At 45.7% G+C, this 24,300-nt stretch overlaps 7 protein-coding genes across 7 annotated transcripts; 5 read left to right on the top strand and 2 right to left on the bottom strand.

Moving 5' to 3' along the window:
* Positions 1-2,724: 2,724 nt before the first annotated feature.
* On the bottom strand, positions 2,725-3,705 carry LAJ45_07195 (uncharacterized protein; the record flags this gene model as incomplete). The annotated part of the gene is made up of 7 exons (XM_046116754.1): positions 2,725-2,735; positions 2,793-2,858; positions 2,959-3,091; positions 3,246-3,302; positions 3,379-3,523; positions 3,576-3,628; positions 3,691-3,705. 7 exons carry the CDS (start codon positions 3,703-3,705, stop codon positions 2,725-2,727), a joined length of 480 nt encoding a protein of 159 aa, XP_045970156.1.
* A 76-nt stretch (positions 3,706-3,781) lies between these two features.
* Positions 3,782-4,131, top strand: LAJ45_07194 (uncharacterized protein; the record flags this gene model as incomplete). The annotated part of the gene is made up of 3 exons (XM_046116753.1): positions 3,782-3,838; positions 3,901-3,950; positions 4,005-4,131. The coding sequence occupies 3 exons, from the start codon at positions 3,782-3,784 to the stop codon at positions 4,129-4,131; spliced, it is 234 nt and encodes a 77-aa protein (XP_045970155.1).
* A 307-nt stretch (positions 4,132-4,438) lies between these two features.
* Positions 4,439-5,812, top strand: LAJ45_07193 (uncharacterized protein; the record flags this gene model as incomplete). Its single annotated transcript, XM_046116752.1, has 9 exons — positions 4,439-4,539; positions 4,615-4,636; positions 4,821-4,881; positions 4,948-5,006; positions 5,083-5,098; positions 5,387-5,525; positions 5,610-5,613; positions 5,685-5,715; positions 5,790-5,812. 9 exons carry the CDS (start codon positions 4,439-4,441, stop codon positions 5,810-5,812), a joined length of 456 nt encoding a protein of 151 aa, XP_045970154.1.
* Positions 5,813-8,430: 2,618 nt separating this feature from the next.
* LAJ45_07192 (uncharacterized protein) lies at positions 8,431-9,387 on the bottom strand (the record flags this gene model as incomplete). Its single annotated transcript, XM_046116751.1, has 5 exons — positions 8,431-8,570; positions 8,898-8,959; positions 9,034-9,086; positions 9,213-9,268; positions 9,330-9,387. 5 exons carry the CDS (start codon positions 9,385-9,387, stop codon positions 8,431-8,433), a joined length of 369 nt encoding a protein of 122 aa, XP_045970153.1.
* A 303-nt stretch (positions 9,388-9,690) lies between these two features.
* Positions 9,691-11,144, top strand: LAJ45_07191 (uncharacterized protein; the record flags this gene model as incomplete). The annotated part of the gene is made up of 7 exons (XM_046116750.1): positions 9,691-9,812; positions 9,866-9,965; positions 10,040-10,048; positions 10,110-10,154; positions 10,219-10,237; positions 10,649-10,813; positions 11,083-11,144. 7 exons carry the CDS (start codon positions 9,691-9,693, stop codon positions 11,142-11,144), a joined length of 522 nt encoding a protein of 173 aa, XP_045970152.1.
* A 279-nt stretch (positions 11,145-11,423) lies between these two features.
* Positions 11,424-14,265, top strand: LAJ45_07190 (uncharacterized protein; the record flags this gene model as incomplete). The annotated part of the gene is made up of 4 exons (XM_046116749.1): positions 11,424-11,909; positions 11,979-12,687; positions 12,776-13,382; positions 13,455-14,265. 4 exons carry the CDS (start codon positions 11,424-11,426, stop codon positions 14,263-14,265), a joined length of 2,613 nt encoding a protein of 870 aa, XP_045970151.1.
* Positions 14,266-19,939: 5,674 nt separating this feature from the next.
* LAJ45_07189 (uncharacterized protein) lies at positions 19,940-23,251 on the top strand (the record flags this gene model as incomplete). The annotated part of the gene is made up of 2 exons (XM_046116748.1): positions 19,940-20,214; positions 20,272-23,251. 2 exons carry the CDS (start codon positions 19,940-19,942, stop codon positions 23,249-23,251), a joined length of 3,255 nt encoding a protein of 1,084 aa, XP_045970150.1.
* Positions 23,252-24,300: the final 1,049 nt, after the last annotated feature.

The raw sequence follows: 24,300 nt of genomic DNA, 5'->3' as shown, positions 1-24,300 counted from the left end.
TGTGTACTGCATCGTTCACAACATCCGGGATAGTTGCCAAGTCATACAGCAGTCTAGATTGTTCATTTACAGGCCAGAACCACCCATGAGAGGACTGAATGAGTAGAAGTAACTCTACATCAGCCCAGCCCGATCTGGACACAAAATTCATATCGAGTGATATATCATGATCGAAGTCTTTTACTTCCAGGGACCAACTTCCAGGGCTATAAAAATCTCTCGTACACGTCCTTCTCGGGTTTTATATCTACCTAAGGAGTGTTGGAATGTACACAGAGTTTTTTTAATTTTCTGTCCCCACCCGGAGCTCGAGATGCCTTGAGGAATCTGCGACTGCATTTCAAACGCATCACTGTACTCTAGCTCTCAAATGAATATATATTATTATATTATATTACATGTGAATATTAGTATCAAACTCTGCCATCAAGGTTCTTGCAGCAAGACGGTGAACGGAGTCGCTGCCCCGAGTGTGCGGGCTCGTTGTCTTTAATATTATATGGTTGCTGGGCCTTAATTCGAGGAGCCACAACTAAGAGAAACTGTAGATCACGATCTGCAACTAGGCTGGCGCACTAGAATTAATGGAACCAAAGGTAATTTCTGGTTGGATAATTTCCTTGAGTCATGAGTCGTCACTCATTTACTAACTACCCAAGAGTGGCGAGCTTAGCCATTGGTATCGATGGCATAACTTTCATTATAAAATAAGCACTAGATTCGAATTAATTAATTTCTCGTTCCGGTAGGAAGTTCTCGCAACTTCGTGCATAAGACCAACGCCATGGAGTGGAAGAAGCTTCGAAGGCTTACAGGGTACGGTACAAAGATTCTTTAGGTGGTGCAGAGAAGAGGTTTCAATATATGTTCGGTTGGCTACCATGCGATTTGCTGTTCCTCCAACCGCCTATTCTTGCGATTTAGATCGACTTCTGATCAAGCAGCTGCAGCAAGGTTTTTGATAGGGCCACCGCTCTAAGATAAGTACCCGAGAGACCTTAGAGAGGGAGGGCACTCAAGGGTTCAGAGTGGCGCTATTTCCTTCCCACCTAGGAGCCTGGAAATGCCCTCCACACCCCTACTAGTGTCTTGTCCAGCCTAGAATCTCCATCAAAGCTGTCGAGATACGACGATGCCATATCTCCAACACTTGCTGCTCAGGTCTGCAATTGGACGTCCACACGACACTCGTGCTTAATATGCAGATGGATCGGTCCGAATAGCGAGATCGAAATTTCCTCGCTCGGCGTGGCGGCCTTGAACAACAACGGGGATCGTGCAACCGTTGACTTTTTTTTCTTTTCACTTTTACTTTTACTTTCCTATGAAACGCCAGTCTAAGCGGCCAACGAGCTGCAGACACCCACCCACCCACCCATACATACATACATACATGTACATACATCTCCATCACCCCCCTTTCCCCCTCCTCCCCAAATGCAAACTGGGAGGGATCTCACTTTTTTCAGCTCCAAGAGCAACACATCTCTCTATAATATGCATGATGGGCAGCTTGAGTAAAAGAAACGTGGTTTATGTATGGAGATACATTCTAGCTAGGCAAGGGGAGAGAGGGGGAGTAGAAAATAATTCAAAACCCACTTGCTTTTCTCGATGGACATCGAACTTTTCGATTCCCCGTAATCTAGCGCGTATCTACGGCAGAGCACAGACGGTTTAGCAAGCAGATGTCTCTTAGCTTGATGTGATGAGTTTTTGAGTAGGTAGGGTGCGATACGCATTCTCGGGTCCCCCGCGTGTGTGTGGGTCAGCCGGTAAAGTAGTCAGTCACCCCACCAAGGTCTGAGTGGCAGCACAGGGTAAGCTGTTAGTAAATGGAATAGGTCCAATACAACATGCGCCCTTGAGATCCGAGCCACTGCTGATTATATTCAATTATTCAAAGGAGCTCGAGAAAGATTCTACCCCCAAGTTGAACCGCCAAACTTGGGAAAAGAATGCGCAAGATCGAGATCATTGATATTATATTGGTCCCTATTCACTATCTACCTGCTCACCAAGGTTCCGGAGGGTCTATTTTTTGCGTAAGCTAGAACGCGTGACTTGTGATTGTGATGAGTTTCCACTTTTGGAAAGAATGCCGAGAAGAGCAGCCCAGTGTCAGAAGTTGTGCATGCCCTGCGCCAATTCAACTCAACGACATTGTTCCAGTCAATATTTCTTGCAGCTGGTTGGTGGCTTAGTAACGGCTTCTGCTGAAACAAAAGGCAGATACGGAGTAAGACATCATTATTCATGAATATCATGATCCTTCTTTACAGCGTCTAGGACAGCAAAGATATCGATCCAAGTACAGGAAGGTCCTACTTATCAGTCTAAGGCCCGTATATCCGCAAATGGATATACATAGCAGCCTTTTGTCCGTGAATAGACACCTAACGGATGCTCTGTCCCTGCCTGTAAGATAAACAGCAAACAATCGAGCTCGTAATCTCGACTATGTGTTCGGACGTATTCCTTATGGTGGTATCGTGAGTACATAAGGACTTGTGGGGGGTAGTTGTAAGTGAATATGGGGTGGTACCGTTACAGCAACTGTGTCTAAGGTAAGAAGACATATATGGATGTACATGTGTATATTTTCTTTCATGTATGTACTCCAGGTCTGTGCTCTGTTCCCAGAGTAGGCAGGCAGACAAAGCAAACCTGCAGCGTGCCTAGGTATAACATCTGTGCATCCTCATGACAGTTCGACGGGACAAGCTAGGGCATTTCTATAAATGGAAACATAAGTAAGATCGGAACGTTAACTGGTAACCAGGCTTGGATACCCTGGATGATCTTGGGTGCAGAACAGAGCACTTCTGGCCAATTAGGGGTTTTATATAAAAAAAAATCTACGAGAGAATTAGTATGCATGGCTCCAGAGCGTAGAGTACATAGTAGCGTGCATTTCTTAAGGGAAGTATGGATTGCCTTAGAAAAAGTATGTATTACCTCTTCTTTCCCTTTTTTGATGCTGAAATTTGAGAACATAGCACCGTAGACGTGGTATCGGGTCTGAATCCCACTTCATATCTCTGCAGACTACCTCGAGAAAATAGTGGTGGTGGTTTGTGCTTAATTTTACCTACTTGGTAACGCGTTTAGGTCAGAAAAAAAATTCCAACGGAGTGGTTCGGCCAGTTTGGGACAATTTCATAAAGGGCTTAGTAGGTGAAAGAAAAAGAAATGGCTGGAGAAACCGGTGGTTGCAAAGGGAGCTTGGGGGAGTGGATATTTACCCGCCCACATACACATCTTGACCAGAGTGAGTTACCTACTCCTCCCCTCCTACCTAGCTAGGCCATGACCAGGTCACATTTTGATATGATATCCCATGGGCTAGCTTCCCATCCACCACCACCATCGGCTCACAAAGGAATAAATTCCAAGCTTTAGCTGCCCCTTCCCTCCTTGACTAAAAAAAAGTTTGCCCAACTCGAGCCTCGCATTTGATGGGCGATTCGAACAGGGTCTTGGTTTCAATCCCCATTGGTCCAGAGGAGAATTCCAGTGTCGACTGAGGTCTTAGATTGACTGCAACAAAAAAATCACAAAAAGAGACAGCTCACTTCTGCAACCATGGCCAGCTAGCTAGCAGGGTGAGGAAGAGATATGGGAATAACTAAAAATGACCGCGAGTGAGATCGAGGTTCAAGCCGTAGGATCGATTGTTTTAATGCATACCTGGAGAGGTAACATAAACGCATATGTTTGACCCTCTCGTTAATTGTGTTGCTCTCAATTCGCCAACCTACCTACCATAAAATAGAGGTTAATGTTTAATTACTGGCTACCAACCGGCGAGTGCTTGGAAGACGATTACCTTTTACGTGTGAGTACACATGCGTTATCGGAACGGAAAAACACCAAGACTGAAACCATCACTACCGCAAGCACAACGAGTACGACAAGCACTGTGAACCCCATTACCTAGGTACTGGCAGGTATGTATGACAAGCCTTGAGGGGGGGGGGGGGGTGCTTTAATTAACTTTTTAGTCGTCCAGAGGAGGTTTGTGAAAGGTTCTGCCGGCCACTCAAAGAACTCTATCGGAATCGCATCCCGGGATCGGGATTCACGCGGGGGTCGGAACTGGTTGTTACCTCCATCCCGAAACCGGCCTGACAAGGGCTTGTTTTGCTGATCTCTTCATTACACGCCCCCCCCCCCCCCCCAAAAAAAAAAAAAAAAAAAAAAAAAAAAGAGGATGAGTGATTGGTGGTTCTGGGTGCGCTGAACATCCAGGTTTCGCGTAAGTATTGCGCTCCCCTTAACTCCTTTAGAAACGAAATCCAGCTGGCTAACTAGAGTCTGGACATTTTGATCAACATTGTTAATTCAACGACCATATCGAGTAAGGCACTGTTACTCAACGTACCATACTCCATAATCTCTAGTGAAAACACCCAAAAAGTACTCGCCCCGGACGGATATGCTGCAGCGGGAGGCCCGGATGCAGGGGGTTTGTTTCACGCCCAGGGGAGGGGGACGCCCGCATAACATTGCGCGACGGGCTCCTGCTCGCTTGATGAGGTGGGCTCTGCTCTCGTTTAAGTTGAGTTGGACAGAACATCCGGCGATAACCTTTGAGAGATATATACAAAGTAGGTACCGATACTCCTCCTGCGGGGTTTATCTTTGCAGAAACGAAAGAGAGAGAGGGAGAGAGATAAACCCCGTTTAGCCAATTCAACCTTGTACGATTAAGGATTTGATCCCGATCGCAGCAGCGCCACAAAATTACATCTCGACCTGCGTAGAACTGCGGGAGAACAGGGGGAGACTTCCCTCTGTGCCAAAGTGATCAAACCCAGCACCGGTCGCCAAGTATTTGCGCAGGCCATTTTGTCAATGCGTCTACCTACTCCATGAAAGGTAAGCTGATGGGGCATTCTGATAACTGACTAGTACTGGATCGATTTGCCAACTATAGTTATCAAGTGTGCAGTGGTATCGTGTATCATGGGAAATGTTGTCTTCATATTCTCTCCAAGATTCAGGCACGCCCTCTGTCCACTGTCTAAGACTAAATTCCTTCGGCCCGGCCCGCTAAATCCGTCCGTATGAAAAAACCAGGGTGCAAGGCCGGGCCGTAATGCTATCGGATAAACCCCATCGATCCCGAAGTAGTCAAGGCCGATAATCATAATCGGCGCGCGGGGACCCGAGGGTCGAGGAAGTTTCGTGATAACTAAGTAGCAAACAGGACCAGTGTGCAAAAGAAATTGGAGGAGACGTTTGTTTGTTGGGTATCTCGCTCTCTCCACTCTCTCCCCCCTTCTTCTTTTTTTTTTTTTGGACAGCTGTTCCTGCATAGTTCGTTGCCCTAAGAATAATTCTCGGTGGTGTGACTGGTAGTTGGGTGTTACAACCCGTCCAGGTCGACAATTCGTCGAATTTTGTTTCGACGTTCCTTTTGCAATTATCTGTTACCAATTTGCATCACAGCATCTCATTCAAATCCTAACCCACGTCAATCCACGCAACGAACAGCGGAGTGCCAACCTGCAATATTATAGGTAGAATAATCCATTTTATGTGATGTTGAAGTGTCTCATTTTTATGCAGAACATTCTAACAAAGATAACCGACTTTGCATGAAGCGGAGTTGATCACTAGCGGACCCAGTTACGAGTACAATCTGGTAGAGAGTTAGCGCCTATATTAAAATGTCCTAGGTGATTGGATCAACTCAACCCCCGTGGAGTTGTATGTATTCTACTTTGAACCACCATCTTCACAGAATCACTGCTGGAGTGTGCCTGAGGCCTAATCATATCTAGCTGGAACTGGTGCTCTAGAGTAGGACTCTACTCTGGAGGTAGAGTACCTACCTACATACTCTAGTACTCTACCAGCCAGCACAGTACATTTCCGGGTTTTGTTGCCTTATTGATCTTAGCCTTGGCAAGTATGTATGTCTTATATCCTACATGTAGAATACCTAGGTGCTACATGTATGTACGGCCGTATGCTGGAGTACTCTGGCATAGAGCAAAGAAAGTACGTTGAAGTTTATGAAGTAAGTGCCTATGAGCTTTCTCTTAGATAATTGAGGTTGATTGGATGTCATTCTCCAGTAGAGCATGACCTCCAGCGCTACCTCAAATTTGGGTCTTTCCTAAACCTAGTCGCATGTAACTGTACACAATCGGGCACCAGCTATCACTCACGGCATGCCCATTCGAGTCACCCGCACATTAAATTCTCGGATAAGTAGTGATAATTGTCTTATAAATATATTCGGATAGATATCCGAGAGGCTCTTTCGATTTCCACTGCATCAATTGGTACGGGGATATCCATCTAGTTGAATAGTTGTAGGTACATAATACATATATATGTCTCTTCTCTGGTATGTACTCTAGGAAAGTACCTACATGTACTCGTATGTTTAAAACACGCCATGTAAAAGACATTGATTGATATCCTCTAGATACCACGTGCCTGGATTAAAAGAAAGTGGTGGCTAGTTTTTTTCTTCCCTTTTCTTTTTTGGAAACGAGTAGAACAGGTTCTACTTTGTACGCATAGATTATGTATATGTATGCTCACGTGCGACATTATTCAGTTTTGCCTTGCATTGCATTTGAGGAGGACAAGCCTCCAAACACCGAGGCAGCTGGATTATTCGGATCACGACTGAAGGGGGGCAAAGAGCACCTCAGCCCGTCCATGGAGTGTAAAAAGCGCCACACTTCATTGACTCAATGCCGTGGCACATAAAGGCTCAAAATTCAAGAATAGCCGGGCCTAGAGCCATCCCTTTGGCCGAAATCAAAACGGCATGCATCCTCGTGCCAGGGATTTTCGCGGCTGGGAGATTGAAAATCTAGCATTTTCCCATGTGGAAGGATATCGAGAAAATTCTCTTCGGACCAATATTCTTAAATGCCATTTCTCCAACCCAGGTGTCACTATCCGGTGGCGTAGTACCTACTCTAGACGTTAATAGGCAATAGCCCTTGAGATCACATCTGCAAGCTTGTAAGGATGTGCAGACAATGGGGTTAGTATGAGAAGCCGGGGAAGTCCCGGAAATCACTGGTACATACCGTCGATCACATCCCTCATGATCACTACATACATAGTAATAAAGGGTGAAGTACTCCATCCAGAACTTTAATGAACCATCTTTTATCTCAAACAGACGGGGTGTTCAAATGAGCACTTTCTTTCTTTTTTTTCTTCCTTTTTTTTCTTCATTTTTATTTTATTTTTTGGGTTTCTAGCATAACTACATACGGTACTGTAACCTTGGTCCTAGATTAGGTGGTAGGCCGGTGGTTCGATGTTATCGTTGCAACAACGGTAGGTTTCTAGACAGTACTGATAAAAACCTAGCTAGGCAATAGGCGGCGAAGCTCTACCCTATGTATGAACCAGTACACGTATGACCAACCGAGTGATAGTAAGAGATTGCGGACTTAATCCCTCTAACCTCCAGTACATACAGTACTGCGTAGATCGAGTGCAATACACTTGGCCCAATTTTTCCTAATAATTAAACATATCGTGCTTGTTATCACCATAAGATCTCACGTTGTTGCAACGGTTTCCCTGAAATACATACGAGGGTATGGGATTTGAGCTGCGGCAGATGACCTTGTACCAACCAATAATTGTCCCAACGGGAGTTTGTCCGGGTACGTGACTTGAGGCGACGGCGCTGTCTAATAATTTCTAAACAATGATCAACATAACAGTTGACTTTGGCAAGCATGCTGATATCTATAAAATGCCGTGAGAGAAAAAGTGCCGTAAAGTGCGAACCGGGGCGCATGGGAAGCCCCGAATAACTTATGCTATGCCAGTGCATAAGAGGCATCCCGTACATGACTGCCTGCTTTGCTCTACTCTAGTCGTAATGCTTCCTGACTGGGCAGGGCCTGCATGCCGCAAAATTTGCTATTTACATATGCAGGACCTTAACCTAAATGTATACTCGCGACCAGCAACAAGAACCCGAAAATGCACGTTCTAATATGCAATTTCCATTGGAGTAGAAGTCAAAAATACACCAAAGACTTGCAGCTGCATATTCGGGTTCTTGTTGCTGGTCGCGGGTACCATTCTGCAGCAACGATGTTTTTCCCGCATACATTGCTTATCACGGGATAGGAACGGAAAAAGAAAGTAAAGAAATCCGCGTTTGGGAAGACCATTTTTCGGTATCGCCAGGGCTCTCTTTCTACACGTGGGGGAGAGAAAACGGTCGGAAAAATTAGAAAAAAACTACTAGGATTTAATGGTAGATCGCCGCTGGTCCTTGCACTTCGGACAAGGATAGTCCCCCAAGGCTGAAGGGCTGAGGGATCGGCATGAGTTTCGGCAGGGTGATTTGCCTGTCAAATTTGTGTCTCCGGGGTACTGGTAAGCATGTTCGTGCCTCTAGATTCGGGGGAGAAGGGCTATCCTGAACCTTTAAGATTCTTCGATAGTGCTTAGAGGAGAGGCGTGAAGTGTTTTGGAGCGGCATTTGTACCGGAATGCAGGATATGGAGGTGCATGCTGGGGTGTTCCCCTTCTCAACTCAGATGAACTGAGACCAGCGATAATATTGACTATTGAGATAATTCAGCGATAACGTAAACTGCATACCGCGCCGGCCTAAAAGTATAACTGTAGAGCATATTGCGGCTCCGGATAGGCCATCCCAGCGCGCTTGAGCAAAAAGCAATATGGAACCAAAACAGAGTGCACGATGCGCGGCTAAAAGGACACAACCCCAGAGCGATGTCACAGTCCGTAATTGGAATGTTGTGCATTATTTAGGGTGAGCAGCGAGAGGATTTTCGGCGCGATCTCTGTTTGTTCAACTAGCTACAGTACCTGTAGCGAGGTGGTATGCAATATGCAAGCGACATGTCGATGCATACATAGATAGGTACTCATCCCATAGAGATTTCCAAACCCGACTCGGGCCTGCTTGAGGCCTGATCCGTGAAGTAAGCTGTATCCATAGAGTTAATTAAGTTAAGGTTATAGTAGAGTAGTATATTTAGGAGAGGTATTTTGAAAGCCTACCTGATAAATTCATAACTCATACTTTCAATGTTTATGTGGTCAATTGCGTAGAGCTTTTTACTGCCACATTATTGTGAGGTCTACTTATCTCAGGACCCTGGGACCCTGGTCCTGGACACAGGCCCCTCTTTGCTTCCCCGTCGACGACTGCGACCGAGCAAAGTTAGAGGGGTACTTACTCTATGTAGAGTGCTTTGGATGTAGGAGGCACTTTTGTTGGCTTCATTTGCTTTTTCTATTATTATTATTATCGTTATTTTTTGCTGCCGTCCACGGAGGGCATCTGGTCTACTTACTCCGTTCAGTCACTCCATCTTCATCACCAGCCGTACATCCGTGCAGCATCCGCAGCATAGAGCAGCGTTAAGCAGCATACAGTAGTAGAAGCAGCACTGACAATATTATCAATCCAATCCAGTAACCGAATAGTAAGGTAGAGACATCACTTACCAGGTACTCTGGTCAGGAGGAGCAGAGGTCCTTGCATATGTCCGTTTCTTTGTAGCATAGGCCATCACTCCCTCAGTCATCTGCCTGGCCTGTCGTTTTGGGGCTTTACCCTTCTTCTCTATCCTCGTACATTCTACCACGAGCGGGATTCTGCAGCCAGTATTCAAACCCTACCAAAGAGCTGATTGGTGGCGTTTGGTTCATCCCATGCTCCAAGCTCTGTCGTCTACGCTGCTGCTGCTGCTGCTGCTGCTTCTGCCTCAACTTCTCATCCGCCGCACACACACATCGCATCCCACCAAAAATTCCTTCGCAGCTACCCAGCACCAGTAACAGCTAGGCGGATACGCAAGTGAGCAGTCAGTGCACCCTCAGAGATCAGCACCTCCGCCGCTTTAGCCATTGCCAATCACAGTCTCCCTCCAAGAAAAGCCTACACATTTTTTTCTTGTCGGGTCTCATCATCAACGTGGGCGTGTAGAGTAAGAGAGACCAAAAACGAAAGGTAGAAGCCAAATTTGTGGAAAGAGGAGATAACAAGGGCACCCGGAGCTAGAAATCGAAGGTTCAACCACGATCAGATTCGTGCGTGTTCACTTGTGGAACTCCGCTAACTACTTGGGCAGATTGCCAGCTCCTTCACCCCCCCTCCAAATCCATACCTAGGTACTGTAGGTACCTCTGTCTACCCACTCCAGTTTCCATTTTTATTCCCAAAAGTTAATTCAGGGTCAGGAATTGGGCGAACCGAGCCGTTTTTATTTCCTACTTTCAACTATTACTAGCGAAAAAATAAAAGTTCCAACCGGCCCAAGAACTTACCGAGATCTAGAGAACGAACAGCTGGCACTTTGTTAACTACTTCTATTATTGCCCTTGGTTTGATCTTCTCCACTCGAGAGAGAGAGAGAGAAAACGTCGGTTCCCGAGAGAGCAAACGCAACGCAGCTTCATTCCATAGGATCCGAATTTCACGGGCTGTCCAACACGCAGAAATCAACACCCTCTAGAGAGTCTACCATCTCGATCCTGCGATAACGGTGGACGAGGAATCTCTAATTGTTTAAAAAAGTGCACGAGGTTGGAAAGAAGGCGGTTGCTTGGAATATATCTATTAAAACACGATAAATCTCAACACATCATCTGTCTGGTATTTGACTACTAGTTCATTTGGTTTTTACACTTCAACAAAGAGTTGCCAGCCCTATTGCTGTCATTTTCAAGACACATACCGAAGATCCACCGATCTTTCAAATAGAAAGGAACCATATATCAGGTTTCTTGATCTCCCTAAATACATTCGCTGTGGTGTTCGGGGTGACGGCTGGCGGTAAGACTTTTGCATTTGTCCTTGTCAACGTGTTCCCTTGACGGCTGGCAGCCAGTCCTATTCAACCGCCCAGACGAGGGGTTCCCTCCAATCCAAACGACTCATCACTTTAATTCAACCACATACAACCATTTCCCTCACTTGCCTACTTACTTCTCGCCGCTCATGCCTGCCTCCTCCCTTTTCCTCCTCATATATTCACAGACCTTATTTCCTGCCCTTACCTTTTGTGAGAGACGAAGCGCGGAATAGACTAACAGCAATATCAGAAAAAATCGTTTCTCTGGAAAGCTCTCCGGATTATAAGTTTCTGGCTCTTGAAATTCAATAGGTAATATCGCCCCCACGATCCCTCTCCTTACAAACGTAACCGCAACGTAAAAAAGAAAAAAGGAAACAGAAAACAGAAAAAGAAAAAAAAGCCTCAATCTCGTTCAGTACATATGTACAGCAGTACTTACATACTCCTTAGAGTCAGGCCCTATCACATCTTTGTTGTACTACCAGCCTTCACTTTCTTGTGGTGGGAGTGAAGAGGAGGGGTTATCAAGAATCATCACGAACCACAACTATCTGTTTTTTTCCGGACGACAGTCACCCTTAATTACCAATGGCTGAATCGTGTCGACCTCGCCCTCAATCTTCCTCCGGCCCGAGACGGAAAACTACCCCACCTTCACCGATAAGACTGACTTCCTCCGCTTCTTCATCGTGTATCCCACTATTGGCGAGCAGGCCTTCTGGCTCAAGCCCTCCGGCGGTGACTTCAGCGGTCGCATTTGGGTCTACTAGTACAACCCCTTCGCCCGGCGCATTTTCTATAGGATTAGGCAGCACAATGAGCCAAAGGAATCGTCGTGGAAGTGAGGTGGTGAGTGAAGACGGGGGCTCTTTAACACCTGGCGAAAGATTGCAATCAAACTCCCCTTGGGGATATTTCTACGAACAGCCAGATTCTAGCTCGGGGGCTTTTGAGAATTCAGTGAATTCCGCTTCCTCTTCGGCTGCTGAAATAGCTGGGGCTCGTCTTAGTTCTCGACATACAGTATCAGCACCGCATCCCCAGCTTCCTCATATACGCCCAGAAACATCAAACGTAACTAGACATGTCAGAAACTCCTCGAGATCTTCCCACAGATTACGGTTAACTCTTCCACCTCCTCAGATTATTGATATGTTTGGCGTTGCTATCCCAACAACATTACTTGAGAGAAAAACAGAAAATGAGGGGAATGGCGTAGGTGGTGTACTTCATGATCAGCAGCGCTTCAGACAGTCTTTACTTGGGATCGCATTCCCTACCACTCCTGATACTGGCCTCAACAACATGCCCGTTTTATGCGGAGGTAATGGAAGGGATGGAAGGGGTCTGGATTCTGCTGAGGGTGGTATTGGAATTGCTCATGAAATCATGATGGGAGGTGCTGCAGCTGCGCTTTTAGCTGCGAACCCACATTTGGCCCCAGGAAGTTTGGCTCTTCTAACACCGCCGGATGATAGTGGAGTCATAGAGTGGAGAAGAGAAGAAGCCTCCAGTGACGTGATTGTTCCAGTCGGCATACAATCGGTCCGGAAGCCACCACCAATTCACGAAAGGTTCGATTCGGAGGTCATCACAAGTGGTGATAACTCAAGAAAGCGAGTTGCGGGGATAAAAAAAACTGTTGATAACTTAGACACCGCCACGCCTTCCACGAAAAAAAACGAGAATGATGGCGAGGAAGCTGGAGAAAAGAGTCGGTCCGTCAAACGAGATGCAGTTAGCGAGAAAGATGATCCTGCTGTTGACAAGCCAGCAAAGGATGACAAGGATAGTCCAGGTCTCCCAGGTTTTGCGGAAGATGGGTGGTTAGGAAATGCTATGGCAGCTCTATGTTTGTCGTCCCCCCCCCCCCCCCCCCCCTCTCTCTCTATTATTCCTCTCGGCTTACCAGTGTCTTACAAATGTCGCCTCCGTAATAGTCGACACTCCTCTTTCTGTAAAAATAGATTCTTCTACTGTTCGGATGCTCTCCTATTCGCTCCCTTGTCCACTACCCAGTACAAGTTCTACGGACCAGAGTACTGTCACATCCACATCAACAAATTCGAACATGCTACCGGCATCAGCTGCTTCAGCACCCGCAGTCGCAGCCGCAGCTGGACAGCAATTATCGCCAGCAATCGCTGCGAGATGCTACTCCAAAGTCAAAGAACACAGTGGATCTTCCACACCAACTGGATTAATTGGAGTAGATGACGGGGTAACCACCGCTTTGCATACCCTTACTAATGGCATCCAAAGACGCCACTCAAAGGAGGAGTCAAAAAGGGTATTCATACATGTTCATCACGCAATATCACCACATATTCCATTGAACAGGCTCCCGTCGACCCCCAGCATAGGAAGTGCGTTCGATCGTCCATCTGGGGGTGCAGGAGGCTATTTTTCGCCCAGTGTCTTCAACAGTATTGTTGTTGCTCCTGGGAGTAATACTTCCACACCTGGGGCAGGTATTTTATCAGTTTCAACGCCGTTACCGAACCCCATCATGCCACCATCAAGTCTACATCTTACGCTTCTGGAAAGGTACATTCCGCCGACATCACTTGAGGAGGACAAAGACATGTTTTCTCTGGCCTCATCAATTCTTCTTGACAGACTATTTGAGTTATCGCCAAAGGGAGGAAGCTTATTGTTTATCTACCCAACAAAGAAAGGAGCAAAAGACTTTGATAGACAATATTTGGGCCCTGTGTTAGACCCATTATTGAGAAAATTGATGGTTCTATACATGCTCCGAGAAGACTTGTTATGGGGTATTAGAAACATGTCCGCAATAAATGGAATGAGGGATTTCGAGGGTTTGAAGACGGCACTCAAAATGATTTGTAGGAAGGTTTCTTCTTCCCAAAAACAGAAATCAAGGGACTTTTCAGGTCAACCAAATACCGTTTTTAAGTTAGTACATGCTAGCAAGGAGAACATTCCTTTGAACGACAACAGCTGGAGGGAATGGTGGACTCAGCAGGAACAACTGAGGATTAGGGAGGCGGTAAAAAGCCACATGTCGAACCTTCAACCACCAGGAGAATCATCACCTAATTCGAGCCCTAAGAAGACATCACGAGGGCCACCTTCGACTCAGTCGGCAAAGGGACCACCCCCATCACCAACATCTTCAACTTCGCCCACATCTTCCGGAATGCAATATTCCTTTGGATATGGTGCGCCAGGAGATTTGGCAAGGGAAGTTCTTGACGGCGTTCGCGCGCCCACCGTTCGGCCTTCTTCCAGGGGAATGAGTGAGGCTGTAGTGGCAAGCGCAATGTCAGGTACCTCTGCACTAGGAGTTGGGGGCGTTGTCGGGGATTTTGATGTTGTCAGTGGGGGCATTATTGGTGAGAGGAGAGTTAAGGAAAGGGGAATTGAAATGGGTGTATTTGTGTTGAGGAGGGAATATGTGAATTGAGGGCAAAACTCCAATACACGATGGGGCTGAGTAGGGGGTGGTTTGAGGTTTATTTTGGGACTATTTTTCCTTAGATTGTTTATTGCGGCGGAGTTTTATTTCTTTCGATATTTCCCCGAGATGGTACAATATCTATCAATTAGTGGACAGGGCTGTGGGATGTGTTTACTTTCTTTTGTATTGGGTATAAAAAACATTTGCATTTTTCTTTGACATGATTTTTCATTTTATTGCCCCATTATTGATTATTGTCGGTTTTTATCATTAGTAATCTCAGACCCTTTTCTTTCTACCTTTGACCATTTATTCTTGTCTTACTAGTTTCGGGATTCTCGTACGATCTTCAAGATTTCATTTTTACACTTTGATAGCCAAGGAGAAAAGAGGGCAAAAACATTGGTCTGTTCATAAGGCGTGGGAAGGGCAGGGTTGTGCGTTCTATGGTTTCTCTTCCCAATGGTATTCAATGCTTGTAGGTGGCAGCAAGGCTGGGTATTTTTCCATGGTCCAGTTGTTAACTTTTGTGATTTTAACTAATCATCTTCTAAGAGGATGAGTAATATTTGGGAAAGTAGACACTCAAGTAAAGTACATACCTTGTTGCAAGGCGTGATAACTCCCGCCGCCGGCCGGGTACCTAACTAGGGGATCAAGCTAGGATTCGCAAATTTCCTCCCTTCAAGCTTTGTTTTACCTTTAGATCGGTCAAAATTAAACAGAGACATGAAAAGGATACATATCAATATGTGTGTGCTGCCGGTGCACGGTGAAAAGAAAAATAACGCAGGAGAAATTAGTTTATCGGTAATTGTATCCACCAATTACAACCCCTCCAGGATGCAAGATTTGAGACAAGTACATGTAAGCAAGATGTCGAGTGATCTATCATGATGTGTTACATCAGCTATCTAACTTACAGTAGTATCTTTTATTTTTTACTTTTGGATTAGTAACTTAGACTACGCAAATATTTGAATTGAATCAAGTTAGTCTAGTGATTGTGGTTGCACTTCACGTTCACGATGTGGAACCGCCAAGTTTATCGTGCATTAGCACTTTAAGGGGGAATAGTACAAGTAATTGGCAGATGGCCCATAAATTTAGCGCTTTTCGAAATTTCTGTAGACCGGATACCCGCATGGCCGATATATAGGGGAGGGTTGTTGGTGAATTTCGAGACGTGGTGTAAGCGGCATAATATTCGCTGAATTACATGTAGCTAGCATGCATTTTGATTCGCCGCCCGTGTCTATCTACCTGGAGTACATGTAGGTACCTATAAACTCGGATCCTACTGATTGGGTGTCCTATCCAGCATCTCTTTCTTGGTGTCTACATTCTCAACCCGAGTGATGACTAGTGACGCAAAACCCTTTGAGCTGCATCCGAAGAGTCTATAAATAGCCGTATCAAGAGTGGGCTTATATATTGGCTCACTAAGACGGAACAAGTGGCATATTTAAGTGAAGCTCCCCCGCAAATACATCGTTTGTCGATCGCGATTGTGCCTCCAGAGCTGATAATGCTGAAATACTATAGATGGTATCCGTTTTGGGGGCGTGGTGCCTTGTGTGGTGTGCTGCCCCTCTGAGATAACTGTTCCCACTAAGGTGTTCCTGTAGAGGGGAAAGATAGATGCATGTTGAGACTGTTTATAATGATATTACTCGAGGCACATCTGGGAGTAGGTTTACTACATAACATAACTCTAAGAACATTGCCTAGCCGATTTGTAGAGGCCCCAAGACCTAACGCCTAAAAATAATTTAGTACGAGTAAGGTCAAGGTTGCTAAATTTAAAGTACATACCTGTTTCCATATACAATCTGTTTTCGAGAGTTGACGTAGCCTCTACTCAAGGTGTCTTGGGCCATAATTTATATTTCAGCAAGCGTGCCATGCGCAATATCGTTAAATTCGATCATATAACCCTTAGATACATATCCTTGTCATCGAAAAGAGCCAATGGGCCTACTTGGGGATGGAAATCCTCGTTTTCTAAAGTGTTCCACGCTTGAGAGTCTGACTAAACCCATTAGCTTCATCTCTAAACATTGCGTCTGTACTCTAAAGAAAACTTTTTATAGTGCGGATTAATTGAAGGTCGGTCAAGGGACCGGGAAGATACACGGTGGCGAGTGATGAGATACACGCATAGCCGTTCGCCGCGGGTTGATAGATACATGTACTTCCTGTTAAGGAAAAAAGGTTACCAATATGATAAGAAGCAGCTAACCACTAGATCTTCTCGTTTGTATTGATTTAGATTGGACCAATACCCCCGACGCTGTTCGTCGAGTGACAGCGAATCCTGTATGAGTAGACATCTTTCTCTAGCCATTCGATCCCGCTCGCTACTCGAGCAGATTCATGGTTGGCCGAATACTGTATGGTAGGTTGATTGATGGTTGTATATACGTATTCTGGTTTTACTTGTTCGAGTGAGAGGGTGCGTTCTCGAGTAGGTAGCTAGGCTAGAGACATAGAGGATGACCGAACGGAAGCGAGAAAACCAACAGAAAAATTCGAACAGAACATTAGAAAGATTATGGGTTTTATACTAATGAGTAAAAGAGATTTCCCTAGGATGGGAAAAAATACTTGCATGGCGAGATCTTCAATATTTGCTCCCGCTTCTAGTTCTAAGTCAATTAACTATCTCGAAGATTCGCCATGTAGGTGTACTAGCGCCCATACCGACCTCGCGGTTTACACTCGGGCTTGGAGTACCTAATTCAAAAACTGACTATTCGAGTGGATATCCAATTTTTCTAGCTTCCCCATAGTCTGTAGGACAGAGGCTCACTTCGAACTCATCTCAAGGCTACATATGAAATTTCTTGATCCTGATCTACATCATCACCATGCAACTTATCACTACCTACTCTATCTCCCTACGCCTAAAGAGCTACATGTAATCTAGGTACGAGGTCATTTGGGTAGATAGTGGCCATGGTCTTGTTTGGTTCCTCCATGATTAATATTGGCGATCTTCCCTCTCTAAGTCCAAGGGTGTTGATCCTGCTGCTGGACAAAATGATAGGTAGATATAATTACCCTCTCAACGTTCAACGGAAAATAATTGGCTGATAGAATATATCGACTGAATCTAATACCTACCCATAAATTTTGCAGTAGGTCATCTCTAGGGCGGGACTGAACTAAATAATTATCATACTACCTGATATTTCTATAGCTAGTTATATTCCCCGTTGGAGGTAACGGCAATGCTGATTTGGCGGCAGCCGCACAGTACCGTTATAGTTATAACTTAAACCAACGTAGATCAAATAGGGTGTAGATCCCTCAAAACCAGATACCAGAGAGATCAACCTAGTGTAGATATATCCATAGGTAAGTTTACTCCAACGGGAGCGCTTGTGGTCGGAATTGATAACTCACATAATAAATTGAACAGATTATGTAGCGCTATTTCATTTCAAGTGTAGAGTAGAGCAGAGCTTGAGCATCCTGAAATAAACCTAAACTTGACCACGGGTTGTTTGTTAACAAACCAGGCGCCAGGGTGGCTTGGAGCATGCCTTTCAAAGTGCCTCATCAGTCGAAGTGCAAGTCATGACTGAGTTTTTGCATCAACTGCACTTTGTGGCACCCTACTGCATAACTGTTGAGTTATGCACTTGCGGAGATTCCCAGTCCGAAAAAGACCTCCCGATGTGCAATGTCACGCAATGTCCTCATCGAATAAATCATCTGGTTGGAGGTGTTGCCAAGAGACTGCACCGGATACTATTTGGAGCACGGATATTGATATCGGAGGACTCCGTTGCTACCATGAGGGAATAATCGTACTTTTTACGAGTGAACTAGGTACTCTAGAGTCTTAGGGCGACATCTCGTGGCTGAGACCACATACTCTAGGTACCTACTCGGGGTAGGTAAAAAGTACCGGACAATGTAGGTTTTTGGTTTACCAATGGCGCGCGTGCTAGGCGTGAACTACTGCAAAAAAAAGCCCAGAGACAAAACTTGCATTGTCCGGTACTTTTTGCCTGCCCCGAGTACCTACTGTGTCCAGTCTAGAGTAGGTATCAGTATGCACATGCCTCGAGGCATAACCATTTCATCGGGGCCGGGGGGATGAACCACAGGGTACTAGTGGCGCAGTTTGTTCGACGTCGTGCGGATATAGACCAGCTTGCCCATCAGCGAGCACTGCCCATCAGCGAGCGAGCGTTGCCCCGCTACCCCCAGGATGCAACGGTTGCCACCCACCAAAGTTTGGTGGACGCTCGCTGATGGGCAGCGCTCGTTGATGGGCAAGCTCTACCGTCTGTACTCTGGTGGATATATGCAAGCCAAGGCGTCTAATCGATGCCCCCGTCCCTAAATACGGGGCTTTAATAAATTCTATGCCGGTAGGTGAGATGCCGATTTGTTTCGGAGGATATAAGGATCCACGTATATCAAATTAAGAAGCAGGACAGAACAAATAACATAATGATTTTGCTGATTGATTAGTAGTGGTCATTCTTTAGGTACCGATATTTCTGCCTATGGGCTTAAAGCAAAGTACTGGTAGAAAAGTGCTTGCTGATTGGCTTAAATCACGGGAATATGCATACACCACCAGTTTTCCTCCCATCACTTTGCTTTAAGCCCATGGGCGTATATCCCAGAAATATCGGTAGTCCAACCCACTCCACAAGGCTATGATCACTCTAGCTAGTAGAGTGAGAGGATAGATAAGAAACCCCGATTCTAACAGGTTACGCAATCCTACATGTGTTACCTCTATCCTCCCATCCCCAGATCTAGAATTCACATGCTTTAAGCCTCACCTTCGATTCTCTTTCTAGAAGGCCTGGAGAAGAGATGAGACGGCACGATTTCCATATCCATATCGACCAATCATATCCCCTGCACCCCAGATGATGCAAGGTTTCAAGTCCCCCGCACACAGCCCAGTTGGTGACCATTCAAGTTCAGCCTCTTAATTCTTGATCGATCGCCTTCCCCCGAATTTGTCTTGCTTGTTGGCTTGTTTCGTTGACCATACCAGACTACCTACTACGAAAACACGGGCTTACTCACAGATTTTTAAGCCTTTAAGTTCAGTATTACCAGACTGCTAACAATTACAACTCACGATTTTCCCAGTCAGCGCATTAAAAACTCCGACGTTATTACCATACTATTAGCGACTTGATGCAAAAAGAAAGGTATACACCAACCAACCAGTACCATGAGTGAGGTCTTTATGCTGTTTATTTTGCCCGTGCAATGTGACGATGCGCAAGGGGAAAGGGAAGGCAAGGCTGACATTTTTCTCTTGGGTCTATTACCTCACAGTAGACAGACGACGACGTGGAGACCGCCCTAGAAGCCCTGGATCATTTATCAAGCGTTATCGCGCTCGCAATAGTTAGAAACAAGCTTTATTTCCCAAGCCGTCAACTATTCGGATCTCTTGGCTTCAGCTAGTCAAGAAGCTTAGACTCGACAGCTAGCCAGCAGCACCACGCACGGCCGGGAACAAAACCATACGGGAGAGAATACAAAGCACCTCATTTATCGTCGTAAAATCCGTCTGATTGCTATTGGTTGTACTTAGAATTCAAAAAAATATTTCACTGGTCGCATACATATGCCCCAAGAGCCATTGCGACTCTCACCCCAGGCTAGATAAAGTACTACCTACTTGCACATTGCAATGGAGTGCTTATCCGATGATCAGATGCGACTAGTGAGGACTCCAGCGATATCCATATGTCCTCCATCATCGTGGGAGGGCGGGGAAGCATTGTCCATGGATAATTGCAGTTCCTCGCGGCTTTCTGTTGGCTTGGTAGAGCCGCCAGTGTCACCTTCAGCCCCGTTCTCCATGATGAGGTTGGATAGTCCGATTACACCGAGCTCAAGTCTCGAGGACGTGGAATATGAGGGTGAGGCTTTTAAGGAGGGTTGGATACGCGGGTCCTCTGATAGGTAATGGGCACCGTCACGGACAGTAAGTTTAAAGACAGGCTGACAGGAGAGTTGTAGTACTGAGGGTCTGAATAATTTGGGTTTTAATACTGATCTATCGTTTGACGAGAGTCTCCTTACTCTAATTGATTCAGTTCCCTTTCCAGGCCTGTCACCCAAATTAGGGAACGAGGATAATGAGCTGGGTAGCCAGGGCACAACTTATTCACATCTCTCTCCAAGCCCGGATTTTCACCTTGCACGTCGCTACACTGACGGCTGGATCATGAATAAACTCAAACCAATCTGGAACTTCACAAGAACCCCAGATCCCAAAACAAACCAAATGCCTCTCGAAACTACACAGTCAGACCACGCAAGGCTTTGCGCTACAGTGGCAACCTCGGATCGGACAACTGCTTCACCAACAGCTGGGTCACAGGCTCCAGCTCCATATACTACCGGAATCAATACCGATAAACATATTTATGGAAGTTCACCGCAGAAACGGCCACGAGAGGAGCAACCAAGGAGACCTTCTCTGTCTTCACGGTGTAGCTCCTGTGTTTCACTATATCATCACCCGACGACGACTAGGCAGAAAATTTTCTTGAACCACTTACCTGTTGAAATCCTGCTCTTGATATTCGAATATGCCTACCTGTACGAGTTGCCCAGATGCGAGCACAAAAAACATTTCGGGGAGATTACTCGCCGGTCAACTACAGATTTTTTGCCCTCTCACCCTCCTACTCTGGCATCTGAGTCGGCAGCCGCCTCAGCACCCAGCATAGATGAACTGCCGAGACTTCCGGAAACTCTGCGGATATACCGTGCCAAGACATTGTTATACATTGCGCTTACGTGCCGCCAATTCAACGATATTCTGTGGGATCCCTATATCGACCACACTTTTTGGCGAGATGCGGCGAGATGGTGTTGGAGTTGGTTACCGGAAGAACTGGCAGATGTACAGGGGTTACAAGTGGTACATCAGTCAAATTGGAGGAACCTGGTAGGGGTATTCATGAGGTCTGAGAATGGGCTATTCAAGCAACAAGGGGGAGGGAAAGGCGGGGTAGAGAGCTTTGGGGGTAGCAAAACATGTACTCAGGCGTGGTTGTGGAAGGATGAAGAGACGAAGAAGATGCTACAAATGAAGACTATACAGAAGAGGAGGCTTTTGATGGCCTGCGTACAACCAGGACCAGATCTGTTTCATGTATCGCATGATGCGGAAAAAGGACAACATACTATTAGTCTGAATTTGAGAGGAGGCGCCGATTACTTCATAACCATCGACGAATATGGCCGTTTCAGCAAAAAACCAGCCAGACTCCCGGGCGGTCTCAAGCGTAACGAGAGAAGCATGGGATACTTCCCACCTGACGTATTTGAAGTCGAGGGCGACCGTTTCCAGTTGGTAAAAGTTCTAAAACGTCGGGATCGCTCCACCGCAGTACCTCCAAACACCAATCCTAAAGCCAAACATCATCCTAAGCCTACAGTGGAGGAGATCGTGACTTGGGATCTTAGTTGTGTTCCGGAATACGAGTCTGACCCTACTGCCACGGTTGCTAGATGTACGAGTAAAGATGGGTGGCTGGCATTCAATCTCTTCTCTCATCGTGACCGCGATGATTCCAGTATCGACCTTCTACTAGACCCACCCCTCGATCCCCCAGAGGATCAGAGGCTGTTCTGCGTGCAGGCTTTTGGTTATCCAGGCTGCCAGACTCAAAAGGGGACAACCACCAGTAAAGAAAACATGAGCGAGAAACGTCGAGGCAAAATGAGAGCAACAGACTACACGCCTATGGATCTCGACACTGAGGAGCCCCAAACCATTTTCCGCTGGCGCCGTGAGTTTGAGTACGAGCGAGCGGGCGACTTTGACGCCGCCCGCCGTCTACACTATGTCATTTGCAATCTTCAATTGAACTCCAGTAAAGCGGTTGTTCTCATTCGATGGAATATACGGACACAGTCCTCAAACGAAGAACTCGTTGACCGACAATTCCAAGTCCTAGACCTAAAAACTGGTGCTACAATTCGTGTCTTGCAATTCCCAAATCTCTACTGGGATCACCGACATCACGATATGTGTGTAGCGTATAATGAACTCAGACATAAAAAAATGAGTAGATTGTTTAATCACATGGGCCCCGACGAAGTAATGGGTGCTGGAAATAGGTGTACACGCATTCACGAGGATAACTTTATCCTTACGGAGGACAAAATCATTTCGGGCAGTCACGATTACTGTAACTGGGTATGGGATCTCAACGCTGAACCAGTATCAGATACTAAGACGCTCGTCTTTAACGCTGAGCGGAATGATGCTGGTGTAGAAGACCCATTCACGGTGCTAGATGACTTCTATTGGGATGAATGTCAAAGCGAGACAGCGACTAATGTCCCGAAGAAGGAAAACTGGAATACTAAAAATGAGCGCGCGGGGTGGTGGGTGAGAACTCCGAATCAGGTGATGTGTTATTGGCACGGTATCGCAAATAGCATCGACGGCCGTTACTTCGCGGCCTGCAGGCCTGGAAAAATGTTTGTGTGGGATCTGGAAGCAGAACGGAAGACGATTTTGGGGTTTCAGAACTTCAGTAATCCTAGTAATACCCGTTGGCTGGGAAGACTGGCAGCACACGCGCAGAATTTGAAACACCGATTACGGAATTGGTTCGTGTGGGAAGATGTCCTGCCTGAGCAGGGGCTGTGGCTGCTGTTTGATGACCTAGAGGTCATTTATCTAGACAGGGACGATATATTCAGCGCGTGTGGCCTCAGCAGCGGCAAACGAACCTGGCAATTTCAGAAAGACGATTTTACGTTTTCTGATCGCGACAAAGAAATCGAGGGGCGAAGAAGGGAGGACCAGCTGGACGAGGACGAGGACGAAGATGACGATTATTACGAGTCAGATGAGGGGAGTTTACATGGGATTAAAAGAAGGAGGACGAATTCGTTTGGACTTGAATCATACACGGAGGAAGATTGTGGGTTTATGTTCGATAATGAGAAAGAGATGGATGAATTTGGACGGTAGTCTTTGATTTAATTATCATGATAGTGTCTTATGTCTTATGGATTGGCTTTGGAGTTAGTTGTGATTGGAGTTTGAGGCATCTTGGATTTTTCTTTCGTCTTATCTTCGAGCGTTAGGTTTTGGACAATGGTTTTTTGTTTTTTTGTTTAATTCATTAATTGCATGCAACCTTACAGTTATGGCAATGACCCCTGAACTACCCGATCTCTTCCACCTCCTCTCGCGTTTTGGCTGACATAGGAAATATATGAAAATACAACGTGTTGGGCTATTCCTCGTCTCCGGCGTCCTTTAACGTCCCCCACCCATGTCCCAGTTCTCTCCTTTCTTTTTGGACAATGGTAAATATGATTGCATGCACATTAATCTCTTAGAACGTTAGACTACATGTACTATTAATTTTCTTTAAATCTTATGAAACTTGGTATGGAGCGGTAAATGTGTCAAAAGTAATTTTACCAACGGTTGGTAAATTATTTACCACCGGTGGTATAAGTACTGAATTTCAGTCCTGTGCCAGTATAAACACTGAATTTCAATCTTTATGCTGCGCTATACTTCATTAGTAGATGTTCAATCATGAATGCCAACACTTATGAAAGTTTCCCACCGGTGGTGAAATACCTGCCACTGGTGGTAAAATACCTGTCACCAATGGTGAAATTCCCCACCGGTGGACAATAGGACTCATAAATTGGCATTATATAGCCCCTTTTGGCCAAAAGGTCTGTGCTTTTATCCACTATAAGGTATAAACGACGGTATTATTTTCACCACCGGTGGTAAAACGATTTACTACCGTTGGTAAAATTACTTTTGACACATTTACCGCTCCATATGTTTTTGGCTATGGTGCGTTCATTTATTATGGATGCTGTTGCTGTTTTTTTCTTTCATTTTTTGTGGTATGCACTCACCCATTACAGCAGGTTTCAGAATACTAGGCTCAAATTAATTTCACACACATACAGTGTGATTCTTCGAACCTTAAAAAAATAGCCTACTTAGGAAGCCCGAGCCCGATATTTTCCCGAAAAAGTAATTTCAAC

Source organism: Morchella importuna (genome assembly GCF_003444635.1).
Source record: "Morchella importuna strain M04M26 chromosome Unknown Morimp01GS022, whole genome shotgun sequence".
In the NCBI taxonomy this organism is placed as follows: Eukaryota; Fungi; Ascomycota; class Pezizomycetes; order Pezizales; family Morchellaceae; genus Morchella; species Morchella importuna.
The sequence above is the reverse complement of the archived record's forward strand: the minus strand, read 5'-3'. Positions and strand labels throughout refer to the sequence as shown.